This window comes from Lichenostomus cassidix, chromosome 1, assembly GCF_008360975.1.
Source record: "Lichenostomus cassidix isolate B80296 chromosome 1, HeHo_3.0, whole genome shotgun sequence".
In the NCBI taxonomy this organism is placed as follows: domain Eukaryota; kingdom Metazoa; phylum Chordata; class Aves; order Passeriformes; family Meliphagidae; genus Lichenostomus; species Lichenostomus cassidix.
In genome coordinates, this window is record NC_139479.1 from 90,369,793 (window position 1) to 90,384,449 (window position 14,657).

The 14,657-nt window shown below is 47.3% G+C and overlaps 1 protein-coding gene across 2 annotated transcripts in view; it reads right to left on the minus strand.

Annotated features, from left to right (window-relative positions):
* Window positions 1–14,657, minus strand: part of VANGL1 (VANGL planar cell polarity protein 1) — a 45,748-nt gene that overhangs the window by 7,507 nt on the left and 23,584 nt on the right. For both annotated transcript variants that reach the window (XM_085070539.1, XM_085070549.1), the window contains exons 5-6: window positions 4,751–4,884; window positions 1,269–1,401 (exon numbers count right to left, since the gene is read on the minus strand). In XM_085070539.1, coding sequence (XP_084926665.1) covers window positions 1,269–1,401; window positions 4,751–4,884 — 267 coding nt within the window. The remainder of the gene's footprint in view (window positions 1–1,268; window positions 1,402–4,750; window positions 4,885–14,657) is intronic.

Genomic DNA, 14,657 nt, shown 5'->3' on the forward strand with positions numbered 1-14,657 from the left:
TACTGGGCTGACTTGCAAGTGAGGGGCTATGCTGCAGTTAGTGAGAAAAAAACCAATAATAGAGGAGTCACCCAACAGAACTTTTTTGCCCCTTCAGACAGGACTTGTTTCACACTTAATTTTCACTGAAGTCACCAATGATTGTCCACAATAATCTCAATATCCAATGCATCTTAAAGCCAGGGGCAGCTGCCTCACCACAGCAGAGGTAAAGCATCCTGCATGCAGACTATACAAAAGGAACAACATGAGAAGCCCTGACCCTTGCCCAATCTGTTTAATTTGACATGGGGGAGGTGGGGGTGAAAGTCAGTTTCTAAACTCCAGGCCTTAAACATCTGGCCTTATCTAGTGACTGATTGTTTCCCTCTGACTAAGCAGCTGTTCTAACCAAACTCAGCAAGCAGGGGAGATGTGCCCAAGTTAGGATGCTACACTTCACAGAAGGGAAAGTGTAAGTTCCTATTGCTCTCAGGCTGGAAGAGAGCCTAAAAGACAGGCTGTAGAGCATAGGTCAGACTGAAGCAGGCAAGGAGGGGATGTTGTGACAGCACTTTCCCCGTGAAACAAACTGCCAAAAGAAAACTCAAAACAAGCCAGCTCCTTCCAGTTATGACACATTCCTTCCAAATACAGATCAGTTCAGGGGTGCCTGCCATAAGCAACTTGCCTCAAACTGTTAGGTATGCTAACTACAGGCTGCAGTTAGGCTCCTGAGCAAAGAGAGGCACTGTCTTGGGTCACCTCAACAAAGCATCAACTCTGCAGCCTGGCAGAAGACATATCAGTGTTCCAAAATAAAATGTAACTGCTTGTGCTCAAGTCTTTCCTCCTCAATTCATTGGAAGACAGTCAAACTGTCCCTTTTATTAGCCTGGAAACACAAATAGTCTCCTCACCCATCAACAGGCAACACCAAGCACTCCACTGATCCCATCCCTGAATTACTTCAGCTGACAAGCCTGGGCATGGGTGAAAATAATGGGATTTCCTACAGCAAGTAACTACAGACTTGTCAAGCGCTGGACTGTTCCCTAATCCACACCATTACATTAGCTTATCTGCCTCACATACATGAGCTCAGCTGCATGCATGCGCTTCATATAATTCCAGTTGCAAGCTGTCACATCCCTTATGCATCTGGGTTTCATAAGCTTCTTCCCTGTGACAGATTTACAGCCAGCCCTTCAGGGTGGGCCGGGGGCATCCACCAGGCTGGGCAAGCCCCACAGAACCAAGCAGCAGCACCCAGGACAGCACGGCTTTACCTCGCCCGGCGTTTCTTGACGCGGCGCTCGTGGTCAGCCTCCTCATAGTAGAGCTCATTGTGGCTGGAGTCCCTGCGCCGGGCGGCAGCCGCGATCATGGCCCGGGACTGCCCTGCCGCGTTGTTCCCTGGGCCTGCAGGGCGAGGATGGGCACAGAGGAGACAAAGGAGGTGTTACTGCCACAGGGCCAGGGCTGGGACAGACCGGCACCCCGCGGCATCTGTCACACGCTGTGCTCTGGGGCTCCAGCCTTCCCAGCCAGAGCTACCACCCTTCCCCGGACCTCAGGAGTGCTGGTAGAAACCCTGCAAGGCAGCACAGGCTTAGAGAGGGCATTCTGGCACAAGGACGAGGGAAGTTAGTTGGGATGGAGGGTCTCACGAAACATACACAAAGGCAGAGTGAGGTGAACATGCCAAGGATGCGACTTACCCCCCAGGATATATGCTTTCAGTTTGAAGGCAAGGGCAGCTGGAACATACCACATTTCAGCATCAAGACAGTGTGAGAGCACAAAAAGTGAGAAGTTGGAAAGAGGAGAGAGACAAACACAAGAACGTAATGAGACGTGGAGATGAATAAATGAAAGCCAAACTCCAGACTGTTATTCGCAGGAAGGAAACACAGGACAGGGGCAGCAGGGTCAACTTCAGACAAAGCATAGGGTTTCCCAGAAGGGCAGATGCTGTCAGAGCAGCAGTCCCACAACAGGGTGGGCTGGGGTCTATAAGTGCAGTAGCTTCTCACGGCACTCTGAGCAGCACCTGCCATCAGAGCTTCTGCTGCTGTTACCAGATCCTGCACAGCCACACAAACAGGGAAGCTGTAATCTGCTCTGTAACACCCAGCCAGTCGACAGAGCTCTCTACTCCAAGACCTTAACTAGTGAACTTAAAATACAGCACTAGGTTCTGCAAATCTCCCATGAACCCCTCAGCTCTGGCTTTTCTGGTAGGGAGAGGGAAAAAAGGTTGCTGCAGAAGAGCTTATGAACCCTTCTATCCAGATAGAGGGAAGAGGTGGGTCTACCCAGAGAGAACTGGTAGTCTAGGATTGCCTCCAAGCCACCAAGAGCTGCTTTTGTGCCAAACTGCCCACACAAAAACCCACACTCTCCACTGGCAGTGGTTAAGGCAAATCAATTGCACAGACACACTCAGAAATTGTTCTGTCATGCAATGGCAACGCTTTTTTTCCTAAAAAGCCCAAACCAGATTCCAAGACAGAAGCCTGAAACTCAGCAGTGGGAAGAACAAGCACTCACACAAATACCTTCTTAAGGGTCTAAACATCTCAGACTTTGTTTGACAGCCTTGAAATGGAGGATATGACTCAAGGGAGACACTAGCTCCCAAATTTGGGTTACATCTGTAATTTGCCTTGTTGACTATGCCTGGCGATGAAAATCCTGGTTTTGAAGGTGAACCTCCCCAGTCTGCATAAGAGAGATTACAGCAGTATGTTTTTCTTTCCTGGCTGCTGCAGTATCAAATACAAAAGTTGTCAACAAATTAGGCTGCCTTAATAGCATTACTGTCTTTTTACAAGAAGGGTATAAGAGACTGTCAGGCTGCCAGGGTAAGCTGCAGCCAGAACTACACTCTGCTTTGTCAAATGGACAGAATCTTCTCAAGGACATTACTCTAAGCCTGAGATTTCCATGTCCACAAAGGCAGCAGCATTGCACAAGGAACAGCCCAGGCAACTGGTACTGCCCCAGAAGGGGAGGCAGGAGTTTCCAAGCCCTGGCAGGATCACAAGACTGACACTTGGAAAGGCTTGCCAGCCACATCTGCAGCTTGCTTCTGGTTCCTTCTCTTCTAACAAAGTCTCATGAGCTAGCAGCTTCTAAGCAACTCACACTACCAGACTGACAATCTTTCCTCTGAGCTTGGGAGTCCCACTGTCCCTGCAGGTGCTGCAGGAAAAGACAGCATGCCAACTGCTGAAGAGGTACTGCAGTGCAGGAGAAGACAAGCCAGCTAGAAACCAGAATGGCACATCCTGCAGCCAGCCTGGCAGGCTGTGGGGTTTGAATGGTGTGCAGACACCTCTGGGATCAGGAAGCCCTCAGCTTCCATACCCCAGGCCTCACTGAGAGGGAGCAGCTGGAATGGATGATTTCACCTGTAGAAGAACACAGAGCATTTCTCTTTGCATGTCTGTTTGCTTCCCCTCTACAACACAACACAACTCAACCAAGAGCATCACTCCAGGCAGCAAAGGACACACGATGGGCAACCTCGTCTTTCCCCTTCCCTCACTTTCCCCTTCCTCTGTCAGGATGGGAATATCTCACTGTAAGGATCTAAACGTCCGATTAATTTTATGGACTCAGGAGTGCTGCATGAGGTTGGAGAAACTTTTAGGATAAGGCCTTTGAAGCTGACCAAAAAATGAAAAAAATCCAAACAAACAAACAAACCAAAAAGGGAAAATGAAAACAAAACACTCCACACCCATAAGGCACTGAAACTTTGCTGAAAACAAAACAATCATCTCATAGTTTTCCATATGACAGATATTCTTCATATTTCAGTCTCCACACCATGCACACAGAGCCACCCTGTCCAGCTAAGTCTCTTTAGTCCCATCTTTCCAGCTCTCAGAGCCCTTCAATATTAACAGACTCACAGGCAAGACATGCCTTTACCACATTTTGTTACAGAACTTCAGCCACCCTTTGCCATAAAAGCTTTGCCAACTTCAGCTCTTCCAAAGGAACGTGCACTTTTATAAAGGCTGCTAGGAACACCCTGCTTATCAAGCCTGGCTTTCATTGATGGGGTTTAAGAGTGTCAAATGATTAAGCTGAGTTTCACTGCTTTAAGCATACACATATCCATCCTTCCTTCCTTCCTTCCATCCATCCATCCTCCCAAAGGCTTTTTTAACGCCCCAAAGCTTAAAAACGGTTTGCAGAACGGCAAAGCTCAACGGGGATCATTATCTGTCTCTGAATTTCCATGGCCACGGGTGAGCCAGAAATCGCTCATTTAGCGCTGAGGCTGCAGGCTGATGAGCATCACTTTCATCAGCAACTGCTGCTTGTACTGTGGCTCCCTCACTTTCCTGAAGGCTGTATGTGAATGCAGCACAATAAACGACTGGGGAACTCATTTAGGTTAAAAGTTGTGCTTATTGTACTATGACAACTAAGGAGATGACCCAAGGGTGACAAAAAGCACAGGCTGCTTAAAACAAGCAGTGGTGCTGAGAAGTGTTTGTCAAGCCACGTGACAATTAAGCCCGACCCAAAACGTGGCCATTTCACCTGGCAAAGACAAAAGCCTTATTGTGGGCTAAACACATCTGTAAAGTCATCTGGAACTGGCAAACTCAGGACTGTTAGGAAGATTTCCAGCAAGAGACAAGGATTTGGCAAAGCAAGAAGGTGAGAATGTATGCATAACAAAGCATAAAGCCAACCCAGCCCTTCCCCATCCCAACCAGTCTCAGAGACTACATTTCACCTCACCTACCATCAACATTGTAGACTTTCAGGCCAGCCATGTGCTTGGCTGCTCGGGATTTGGAGGCTGTTAACAAGGCTGGGTTGTAGACTGTGAAATCTCGGTAGTAATTTTCCAGAACCACCAGTGCAGCTCGCTGGATGCTGGGGAAAGAAGAAAAAACAAAACAAGACAAACTCCCTCAGACTGAAACAAGCTCTCTTGTTTCCATGAAATATTAATTAAAAAAGAAAAAGAAGAATAGTGATATTATTTGGAACAGGGTTGTAACGCCTACAGAACTGTGCAATACACAGAATACTAATTACTCTCTCTAGGACCTGAAATTTCATTTGAGATGCAAGATAAGTGTCTCTGCCCTCAGCTCAGTAGGAGGATGACAGGAAATCCCTAAACAAGGGCAGCACAAAGTGAAGCACTAGGCTGCCTGCAGCACGGGAAACTACAGAGCAAGAGCTCAGCCCACCTCAGCAGTACAATCACTGTGCTGCAGACACCTTGCTCAGGCTGAAGACCAGAACACCACACGGGTTTTGCTGTAGCTGGCCAGCCTGGATGGAGGCACCAGCTCAGGATGGATGCTTTTCCTTCAGAGTCATTTCCAGCCACATCTCGCAGCTCCTCAGACCTGCTCCATCCCAGCACTGACAAGAGTGTGATCTCTCCAGCTTTCACAGCAAGATAAGATCGCTGCCTGAGGAGTACGGCTGGCAGAGACAGGATTACCTCAGTATTGCTTGTTAAATCCCTGGCTAGGGACAGAATGAGGAGCAGTGACACTCCCTCCATCCCTTTGAAGGGATGCCTCTACATTAAACGATGACACATGGGAGCAAAACAAGCACACGCGCCAGCAGCAGGAAAGGCTCAACCCAGAGGTATCTTCATTTGCGATCATTTTGACAACGGAGAGAGAGATGTCTGTAGGCACTGTTACCAACAAACAGGGCAGCATTTCAAAACAAGCTCGAGCTATGGTGTTTAAAAATGAGAGAGCAGGACACAGCTCTCTCCATGCTGCTCTGGCTCTGTGCCTCAGTGTAGCATCCGGCTGGAAGCAGCACTCAGCAAATCACCAAGATCACCCGTTCAGCCAAACGGAGTTTGCCAAGGACCCACACTTAAAATAATTTTTGTGGGTTCAAAATCAAGTGTAACTGCTAACACATTTGCTGCCAGTTAATTGGAAAGGTCGCACTTACCAACAAGGTCTCTCCTAAGGAAAGCAACAAAGTATTCTCACACATGGTACAACATAGGAAGAAAACATTACACGGATGGTAACGTGGGAAAATAAAACATTAACAAATTAAGCTCTAAATTCAGTTCTCAGCGCCACCACAGATTCAGCGTGTGTTCCCGGGGGAGCAGTTTAAATTTTCCTGTGCTTTGTGCTAATATTAAACTTCTGCATCACACCCCAGTAATTTAAACACACACACACACCACCATGCTCATTCTACAGCTGCCACGCTCCCACTGATCAGTGAATTAAGTACAGATGCCAGCCCATTCAATGGATTCTGAGAAAGAAGAACAAACCCAGACTTGTTCACTGTGTAGCTTAACCAGTCAGTATTATGGTACACTGGCATTTATTTTATTAGATGTGTGCCTTTAAGATGATGATTTTAGCTTTTGAAGCAAGTTCAATCTTTAGGATTGTTTGGTGGGTCTTTTGCATCCAGGAAGAGCGTCTTAACAAAAAGCTTTGCCTTTCAGGTGCCACTCCTTCAAATGTCCTCACCTTAGGTTTGGTAAAAGCAACTGCACTTAAGCACGCAGCTATTGATATGTGATAAAAAGCCACTAGTTAACCAAGGAAACAATTCTCCTTTGATGGAGTAGTACAGACTGACCCACTGCCAGACACACGTAGATGCTGACACAGGACAGGTAAAAGCTGGTTTCTTTCTCCAAAGCTGGTTTCTTTCTCCCTGCCACACTTCTGACTTCTGCTGTAAATTTGCTGCAGCCTATAAACAAAATTTCATAAAAGTAATCATGTGGCAGCAGCACAAATTCCCCCTTCTGACTGCATTCAAACATGATCAAATTTTTCCATGTCTGCTTCTCCGGATGATAAAACTCCATCACAGAGTTTCATCTCAAAACACATCCCAAAAATGCTTGGAAAACTAGGACCAACTAAAAACAGGAAGATAAAAATGAACAGTTATTCTCTGCTAATACACTGTACTTGTTTCAAACAGCATTGAAACTTCCATCCCAGCAGAGGGAAATGTCTGGGAGCTCCACTGACCGATTAGCTCTATTAGGACAAAACACAATGCTCCACAGCACAGAATAATTTATTTTTATACACACACATTTTCCCTGGACCCCACTGACAGCATTATCATCAGGATGCCAGCTTTCCCCACCTAACACCCCTTCCATCCCCTCATTAAATAACCTTCCTCACCAATTCATTGGCACGTGCACCCAAAATCCAAACACAACAAAGCTTTTGCATTGCAACAAGCGACTATCATTGCCTTGAAAATTAAAGCCCAGGTTATTTGTTGCTGATGCAAATGCAATACAGGCTCAGACCCACACGTGAGATACCCCAATCACACAAAGGGTCTGCACTCTGGGATATGTAATTAAACACAAGTTTCTTCAATTTCTACCAGCCCATTTCTGTCTCCCATATAGTCCATCCTAAGCATGGCAGGTTAGGAAGACAGCTACAACTACAACTCTTCAAATTCTCTGTTCCAGGAACACAAAAAAATTAGAGAGAAGCTGCAGACAAGTAAATTAGAAGGGTCACAATAATTTGCAAGAGCGAGGAGAAGGCTGAATCAGAGCCTCCTGGGCTCTGTTGCTCAAGCTCTTCACCCACATCAAGGGGAAGCCTCACCCTGCCCAGCACAGGACAGCCAGCCCTGCCCCACACGGGATCTGCAAAGCAACCAGAACCACCCTGAGCAGGCACAGCACCCCAAGCACGGCACAAGGGCACCCAATTTCTTGTGCAACACCACACGCTAGGAGGAGGGCAACCGCAGGAATGGGAGCATCCAGAGCAGCCCAGAGGAATCAGTGCGAGCAAAGCAAAACACTTTTGTATTTTGGGAAGTTTGCTGGCTCCCAGTAGAAATCCAGGCTTCCTGGGCTTCCCACTGCAGGGCAGACCCTGTGTGCCTTTCGAGCAAGGTGGAGAGGCTGCAGGAAGCTGCCTCTCCACCCACATGTCAGCTCCAAAGGGAATGGAAACTGGCAGCCTTCCTGGAGGCCACGTTTGGAGAGGCAGCGTCCTCGCAGCGCTGTCTCGGGAAGAGTTCAGCACCATGTCGGTCACTGCATTCATTCACCCCGCATTTCAGCAAGCTGAGCTGAGGCTCTCCTTTTGTTCAGCGCTTTGAAAGAATGGGGAGGGGCAGGAAGAAAACGAACTGAACGTTTCGGTGCTTAATCGCCTCTATGAAAGAGGTCAGAGTGAGGATTCTTCTCATGTCCCACCAAGACGATCTGGCAGCCCAAAATGTTTCAGGCATTGTAGCAAACCATCAGAACGCAGAAAAAGAGTATCACAGAAACACAGAAATAATCACAGAAAGGTTTGGGTTAGAAAGGACCTTAAAGATCATCTAGTTCTAACCCCACCTCCCTCCACCCCCACCATGGGCAGAGTACAAAAACCAGGACACAAAAAGCATTTCCATGCAACAGTTCAGATTCAAAACTTAAGGCATGAGAGGAAAACCTCTTGCACAATCCAGCTGCCTACTGCAAACAGGCAGTGTCAGCGAGGCTCTGTGCTTTGTTGCTTTGCATTTTGTGTAGTTGGAGGGTTGCTTTTTTCTTATAATTATCTTTACTCCCCAGAAGAAGGCCATGTCACAGCATGCTGCCAAGAGGGAAAGCAAACAAGCAGACCCAGCAGAATCAAGGGTACCTCAGTGGCATTTGGCAGCAGAGAAATGCAGAGCCCTTTACTAACAGTAATGAATTAACTTTTACAGGGCATCCAAGCAAGTGGAGGAGGGGACTATGTGACACAAAGGTAGCAACTATTTTTTTCTCTCAAAAGGGTAAGTCAGGAGCAGTTTTGCCTGAGTATTTGCTGATACAAAAGATTTGAATATTTGCAGTCTTGCCATACACTGGCCTCAGAGGCCATTTTGACTTTGTGTTTGCCTCTTAGGACACAACGACCCCAGTACTGAAATTGGCTTTATTTTAGTGGATTTCTAGGAAAACAAGCCAGTACTATACTGAAGCAAAGCACAAGGAAAGATGCCTGTTTATATCATCAAAATACTGGCTGTGAACACTGGTGGTTTCTAGGAAAAGGGTTTTGAGTTTTATGAAGTGGTGGGGAAGGGTTGATGAAAATAAAAAATAAGGAGGAAAGAAAAAGATTTAAAACTGAAGCCACACCTCTATGCACCTGTCACTCACATGGGTTTAGCAGTTTTGTGCTTTCCTGCTAAGCTAGAAATGTAGCCTGTCATGGTACTATACCAAACATCAGCTAAACACTGGGAATCATTGAGGGCAGAGGAGTGCCCTGTACTTTTGCAACAGATCTGTGTACACATCCAGAAAGAGCTGAGCTGTTTGCTACCAGAGCATTCTTGCTATGGATGCAGATCTTGCAGCATCAGGGTTTAGAGTGAGCCACACACACCTAAAATACACAGGGATAGTCAGAGGTTTGATGACTGCTGTGTTAATTGAGGGCTGAGGAAGCCTGGGGTTATTTAATCAAATGGTTCCCAGCACAGACTCCTCTCCTCCAAACAACATTTTTTAAACACTCTTCAAAACAGACACAAGTATCAAAACAAGCCTAGGTCTCTGGGCACATAAAGCACTTGCCACAGCCAATTGGGAGGTTTGGCACCTCAAAGAAAAGCTAAGAAAAGATGGCACAAAGCCACCTTCCAAGGAGAGCCAGCTTTGCCTTACCACATGTCTCCAGCCTACAATTGCATCGAGATGCTGAGGTTTTCTGCAAGAGATGCTGAGGTCTCCTGGAGCACTGAGCTGCTCATCCACAGCACTTCTTACTCTCTAGCAGTGCTGTCAGCTCACACCCAACAGGCTCAGAGGACTTCTCCACCTTCCCTTCACCTACAATCACATCTCCCCTCCCAGAAAAATCCCTTTTTTCCCTTTCTCATACTTTCATCAGAGCACTGCCACAAAGCTAGGGCCTCCTAATCCTTCCCCATGTGAGACTGTTCTCCCAGAGCAAAGTCACCAGAACCAGAAATGAAACTGGAAATAGACAACTGAAGTCAAAATGCTTCCCACACCAACACTCCTGCTGAAAGTCATTGCAGAAGGGACTTCCACCATCCTCCCTGCTCTGCCTGTCATAGCTACAGGTGAGGCCATCACAGGCTGCCCAGATAGATGACCCTGGGCAGCAGTGCCACACCATGGCTGGGGCCTTGAGCTGGCAGGACCCAAGGGATTCAGTACTCACTGGCCTTCCCAAGCAACACCTTGCAGCAAGGCTCACAGAAGGACCAAGGTTGTGCAGAAGCACTTTGCAGTGCTGGCAGAAGCACAAACGCCTTGGCTACGGTTTTGTCCTCTCCAGCAAACAGAGACCCACCAGAGATGCCAAGCCCAAGGAACTTCTTCAGCAGCTGTGGCCAAACAGGCAGAGCAGAAAAATGCCTTTTGATCATCATAACTATAAGAGCCTTTCAGTTTGGTATAGTCAAGAGAACAGGACCGCAGCCCCTAGGAACAGGAAAACCACATTTTCTTGTCAGACAACCACAGCTGAGATCTCTGCTTGGCTAAGGCAGGCAAGCGCAATCCTCACCCTCCCTGGAACAGGCACCAGGCAACCAAGACACAGCAAGTTTGTTTTAGATACCCAACTTCTGGCATTTGGTGAAGCAGGGAAAAGAATTTGCAAGGTCAAGCCTTCATCAGGGAAGGGAAGAAAAGCTTATTGTAGCAGCAGGTTGTCACTGTGATGGCAGCACTGCTGCTGCCCCTAAGGAAGAGAACATCCATCCAGTGCAATTTATATGGAACCCAAACATACACAAGGTTTGGCCCACAGTTTTGCAGTGGCCCATCTCCATCTCTTCCCTCACAGCCTTCTTAAAAAGAATTAAAATGAAAGAACAGGAATATAAAGTGTGTTCCCATCAATATACAACACTGGACATCTGAACAACACATGACTGTTGTAAATTTAAGGAGAGCATCAGCCCAGTTTCTAACTGCAGATCAACCCTGTGCAGTCCAAGAGTCGGTGCTCCCCAACAGACACTCCACAAAGTCTCTTGTTTTGCGAGACAAAAATCAGAATCAACACACCAGCTGAGAAATGCAACAGTTCACTGCTGATGTAGAAGGGATTTCAACATGAACATTTTCTGAATGAGAGAGGAGAGGGATTCATTTTCAGGTTGGGTTTTTTGGTTTGTTTTCCTCAAACCTCAAAAGCAGCCTAGTCAAAACCCTCCAGTGCAATTGAAAAAGAGAAAGACCCCTGCAATTCTACTACTAATGTTGCTGTTACATTTGAACCTTTTCATTTTGAAGAGAAGCTGTGAGTATTGTTAAAAAACAGTATTACACAGGAGGGTATGACAAAACTTAGGGGCTGGGGAGAAATCAACTCCTTTACATCATACAACCCAAACAAGCTACTTATTTACGCTTTCCTGGTGAACCATATAAAAATACTCCCAGGCCAGTACTAAAAAGATGCTGCTACAGAAGTACAGAGCCCTATGTTTTAGCCAGCAGCTATAAAACCCCAGTAAACCCAATGGCATGCTCCCACTGCAGTTCTCCTTCTGAGAAACTTCCAAGCCTGACACCTCAGGAAGTTAACTGGTCTTTAGGGGACCAGCACACAGCCTGAATGTTTTCCCCAGTCACCTTTATTGGGAGAACCTTAAAATTTTATGAATGCTTTCCCAACAGCTGCACTGCCCTTCCTTCCACTTCCAACAGCTGAAGGTGGCAGCTAGCATAACAGACCAGGAAAAAAACCCAAGACAGTACTGGTAATACAGAGTGAGGAGGAAGAGAAGGAAAGCACAACCCTCTCATTTAAAGAGTGATCCAAAAGGCCCAATAATATGATATGACCAGGAAAGGACAATCACTGTGTTGAGGCCAGATGCTGTGACAGCACCACGTTTCTCTTCCTCAGTAACACAGTGAACATTTCATTTCGAAGTATACAGTGTCGAGACAAAGATCATAAGGACACTTGTTACCTCCAACGTCATATTTAACAGACAGTAAATGAAATAAGCTGTAACAGTCTAACATGAGTTTTAGAAACAATAAAGGTTCCAGCACACCATAAGAGCTTCCTATGGGAGGCAGAGGACTCTATACGAAAGAAAAGAAAGATTCAATCCCTTGCTGAGCCTAAGCTTTTTTCCAGGTTGCCTGTATACACTTCTAGGCCTTATTGCAGCAGGTCAGCCTAGACAACTGCAAAGGCTACCTTCCAGCCCCTCACAGAACAGCAAAAGGGAGTTAAACTTGTGGCAAAGCCACATGGCCCCAACTGCCTCAGCCCATCCATTGGGATGGGTGAGCATACAAGAGCAGCTTCTGGAGCTGCCTCTGAAAGAGCAGCTTGTGAAAGCCTGAACATGTGGTGCAACAAACTTCTCCCTCAGCAGGAGGAGGAATCCAGCTGCTAGGAGAGCAGGCTCCAAAGCAAACTGCCCACATGCTCTTACGCCAAGACCCCCTTGGAGAGGTGAACAGTGTGTGTGGGGAGGTTGTCAAGCACTTACTCCTCATGCAGATACTTAGCAGAACCACTAACTCCAAATGGTACAGATCATGGATAAGCCACGGCACAACAGCAGCTTTCAGGCACTCACAGCTTGGGCTGCATTTCAGCCAGTTCCTCAGACACCAATAACCACATGCAGATGCCCCAAGAGCTCTCAAACTAGACACCCACTTCCCTTTGATCCCATACAACACATTCCAACAGGCAAAGGTGCTACGTTCTCATCAAACAGAAAGAGAACATTTGCTACCAGCATCTCATTGCTCCAGGGTCTGCTGCAACACAGACAGGAAAGAGGCGAGGCAAAGGAGCTGCCCATGCCCTGCCACCTATCTGCCATGTCCCAGACACCTACAGCGAACCAAAACAACACCTGGCCAGACATCCACACCTCGAGCCCAACCCAGCACCCTCAGCAGCCACTAGTATTTTCACTGGACCTGGAGAGCAGTAGCTACTGGATCCAGCAGCTAGAGCTCAGAAAGGGGTTTTCCAAATGCACTGCTAGCACACTAAGCATTTGTCTCCATGCCATGGTTTTGCAAAGTGGTGGGTATCCTCACGGGAGCTAATGAGAATACGATCTTGCTTGTTCATGAGAAAAAACCCACTAACAAACCACCAGCTATCATCTGCTCACACTGAAGTAAAGCTGTGAAAGGCTTTCTTCATCTTTTGAGCAAATAGGCAGTTTGGGAAGGAAAGCAGTGAGAGAAGAACACAAAGGGGACAACTTAAGTGAAAAGGTGAAGGGCTAGAAGCTCCTGCTGAGCTTTCCCCCTAAACCCGCATGGCATGGTAGACACAGGCACACCAGAAAGACACGAGTGCCAACAGAGCAGGGGCAAGCTGGCTTTCCCAGGCACTGTGGGTGCTGCATCCAGCTGCCAGCAGACCAAGAGGATCCACTTGTCCATACCCAATTCAACACAGACCCGTGACCAGTTTGAGAGAGTCAGGGACACTGCTGAAGTGAACCTTACAGTTAACATTTGCACAGCTGAGCAGATTATTGAGGCCAATGAGCCCTGTGGAAGGAGACCTGCATGGCTCAAGATAATAATTTACAGAGTCCAGTCTCACAGCTGGAGATACAACTCTAAACCAAGTCCACAGCAGTAATCTGCCACCCATTAGTGCACCATGTCCAGCTCTGAATCTGAGGTGCTCAAGACCAATCCGTCATGCTTGGGCCAAGGCTGGTCCCCTGTAGGTCAGCTGGACTGGGGAGGAAAAGCAAGGACTGGAGGCTCTCCTTTCTTCAAGCTGAGCAGAGGAGAAGACTTTTGCAGACAGAGCCCTGCACCACCAAGGAGGGCTCCTGCAGACTGCAGGAATCCATGGGGCCTGATGGGATTCATCCAATACTCCTCAAAGAGCTGGCTGATGTCATTGCAAAGCCACTCTTGATTTTTGAGCAGTCATTGTCCCAGTTTTCATAAAGGGCAAGAAGAAGGATCCCAGAAACTACAGGCCTGTCAAATGCCATTTCAGTGCCTGGTGAAGCGATGGAGAAGATTATTCTGGGAGGTATTGAAAAATACCTGAAAGACAACACAGTCATCACTCAGAGCCAGCACATGAGAGGAAAGTCCTGCTTATCAAACCTCATTTCCTTTTATGACAAGGTAACCCACCTAGTTGATCAAGGGAAGCCAGCTGGTGTAATGATTTTGGATTTCAGTACAGCTTTTGATACTGTCTCTCACAGGATCCTGCTGGACAAGATGTCCAGCATTCGGCTGGATTAACACATCATGTGATGGGTGAGAAACTGGCTCACAGGTCAGGCACAAAGGGTGACAGTGACTGGGGTGACATCAGACTGGGGACCTCTCACTACTGGGGTTCCACACAGCTCCATCTTCAGCCCTGTGCTCTTCAACATCTTCATAAAGGACTTGGACACAGGACTGGAAAGGATACCAAGGAAGTTCGCAGACAATACAAAACTGGGAAGAGCTGTTGATGCCCTTGAAGGCAGGGAGGCCCTGCAGAGAGACCTGGACAAATTACAGGCCTGGGCAATTACCAACCATATGAAGTTTAACAAGGGAAAGTGACAGATTCTGCACCTGGGATGGGGCAACCCTGGATGTATGGACAGACTGGGGAAGATACACTGGAAAGCAGAGCCATGGAAAGGGATCTGGGGGTCCTGGTTGA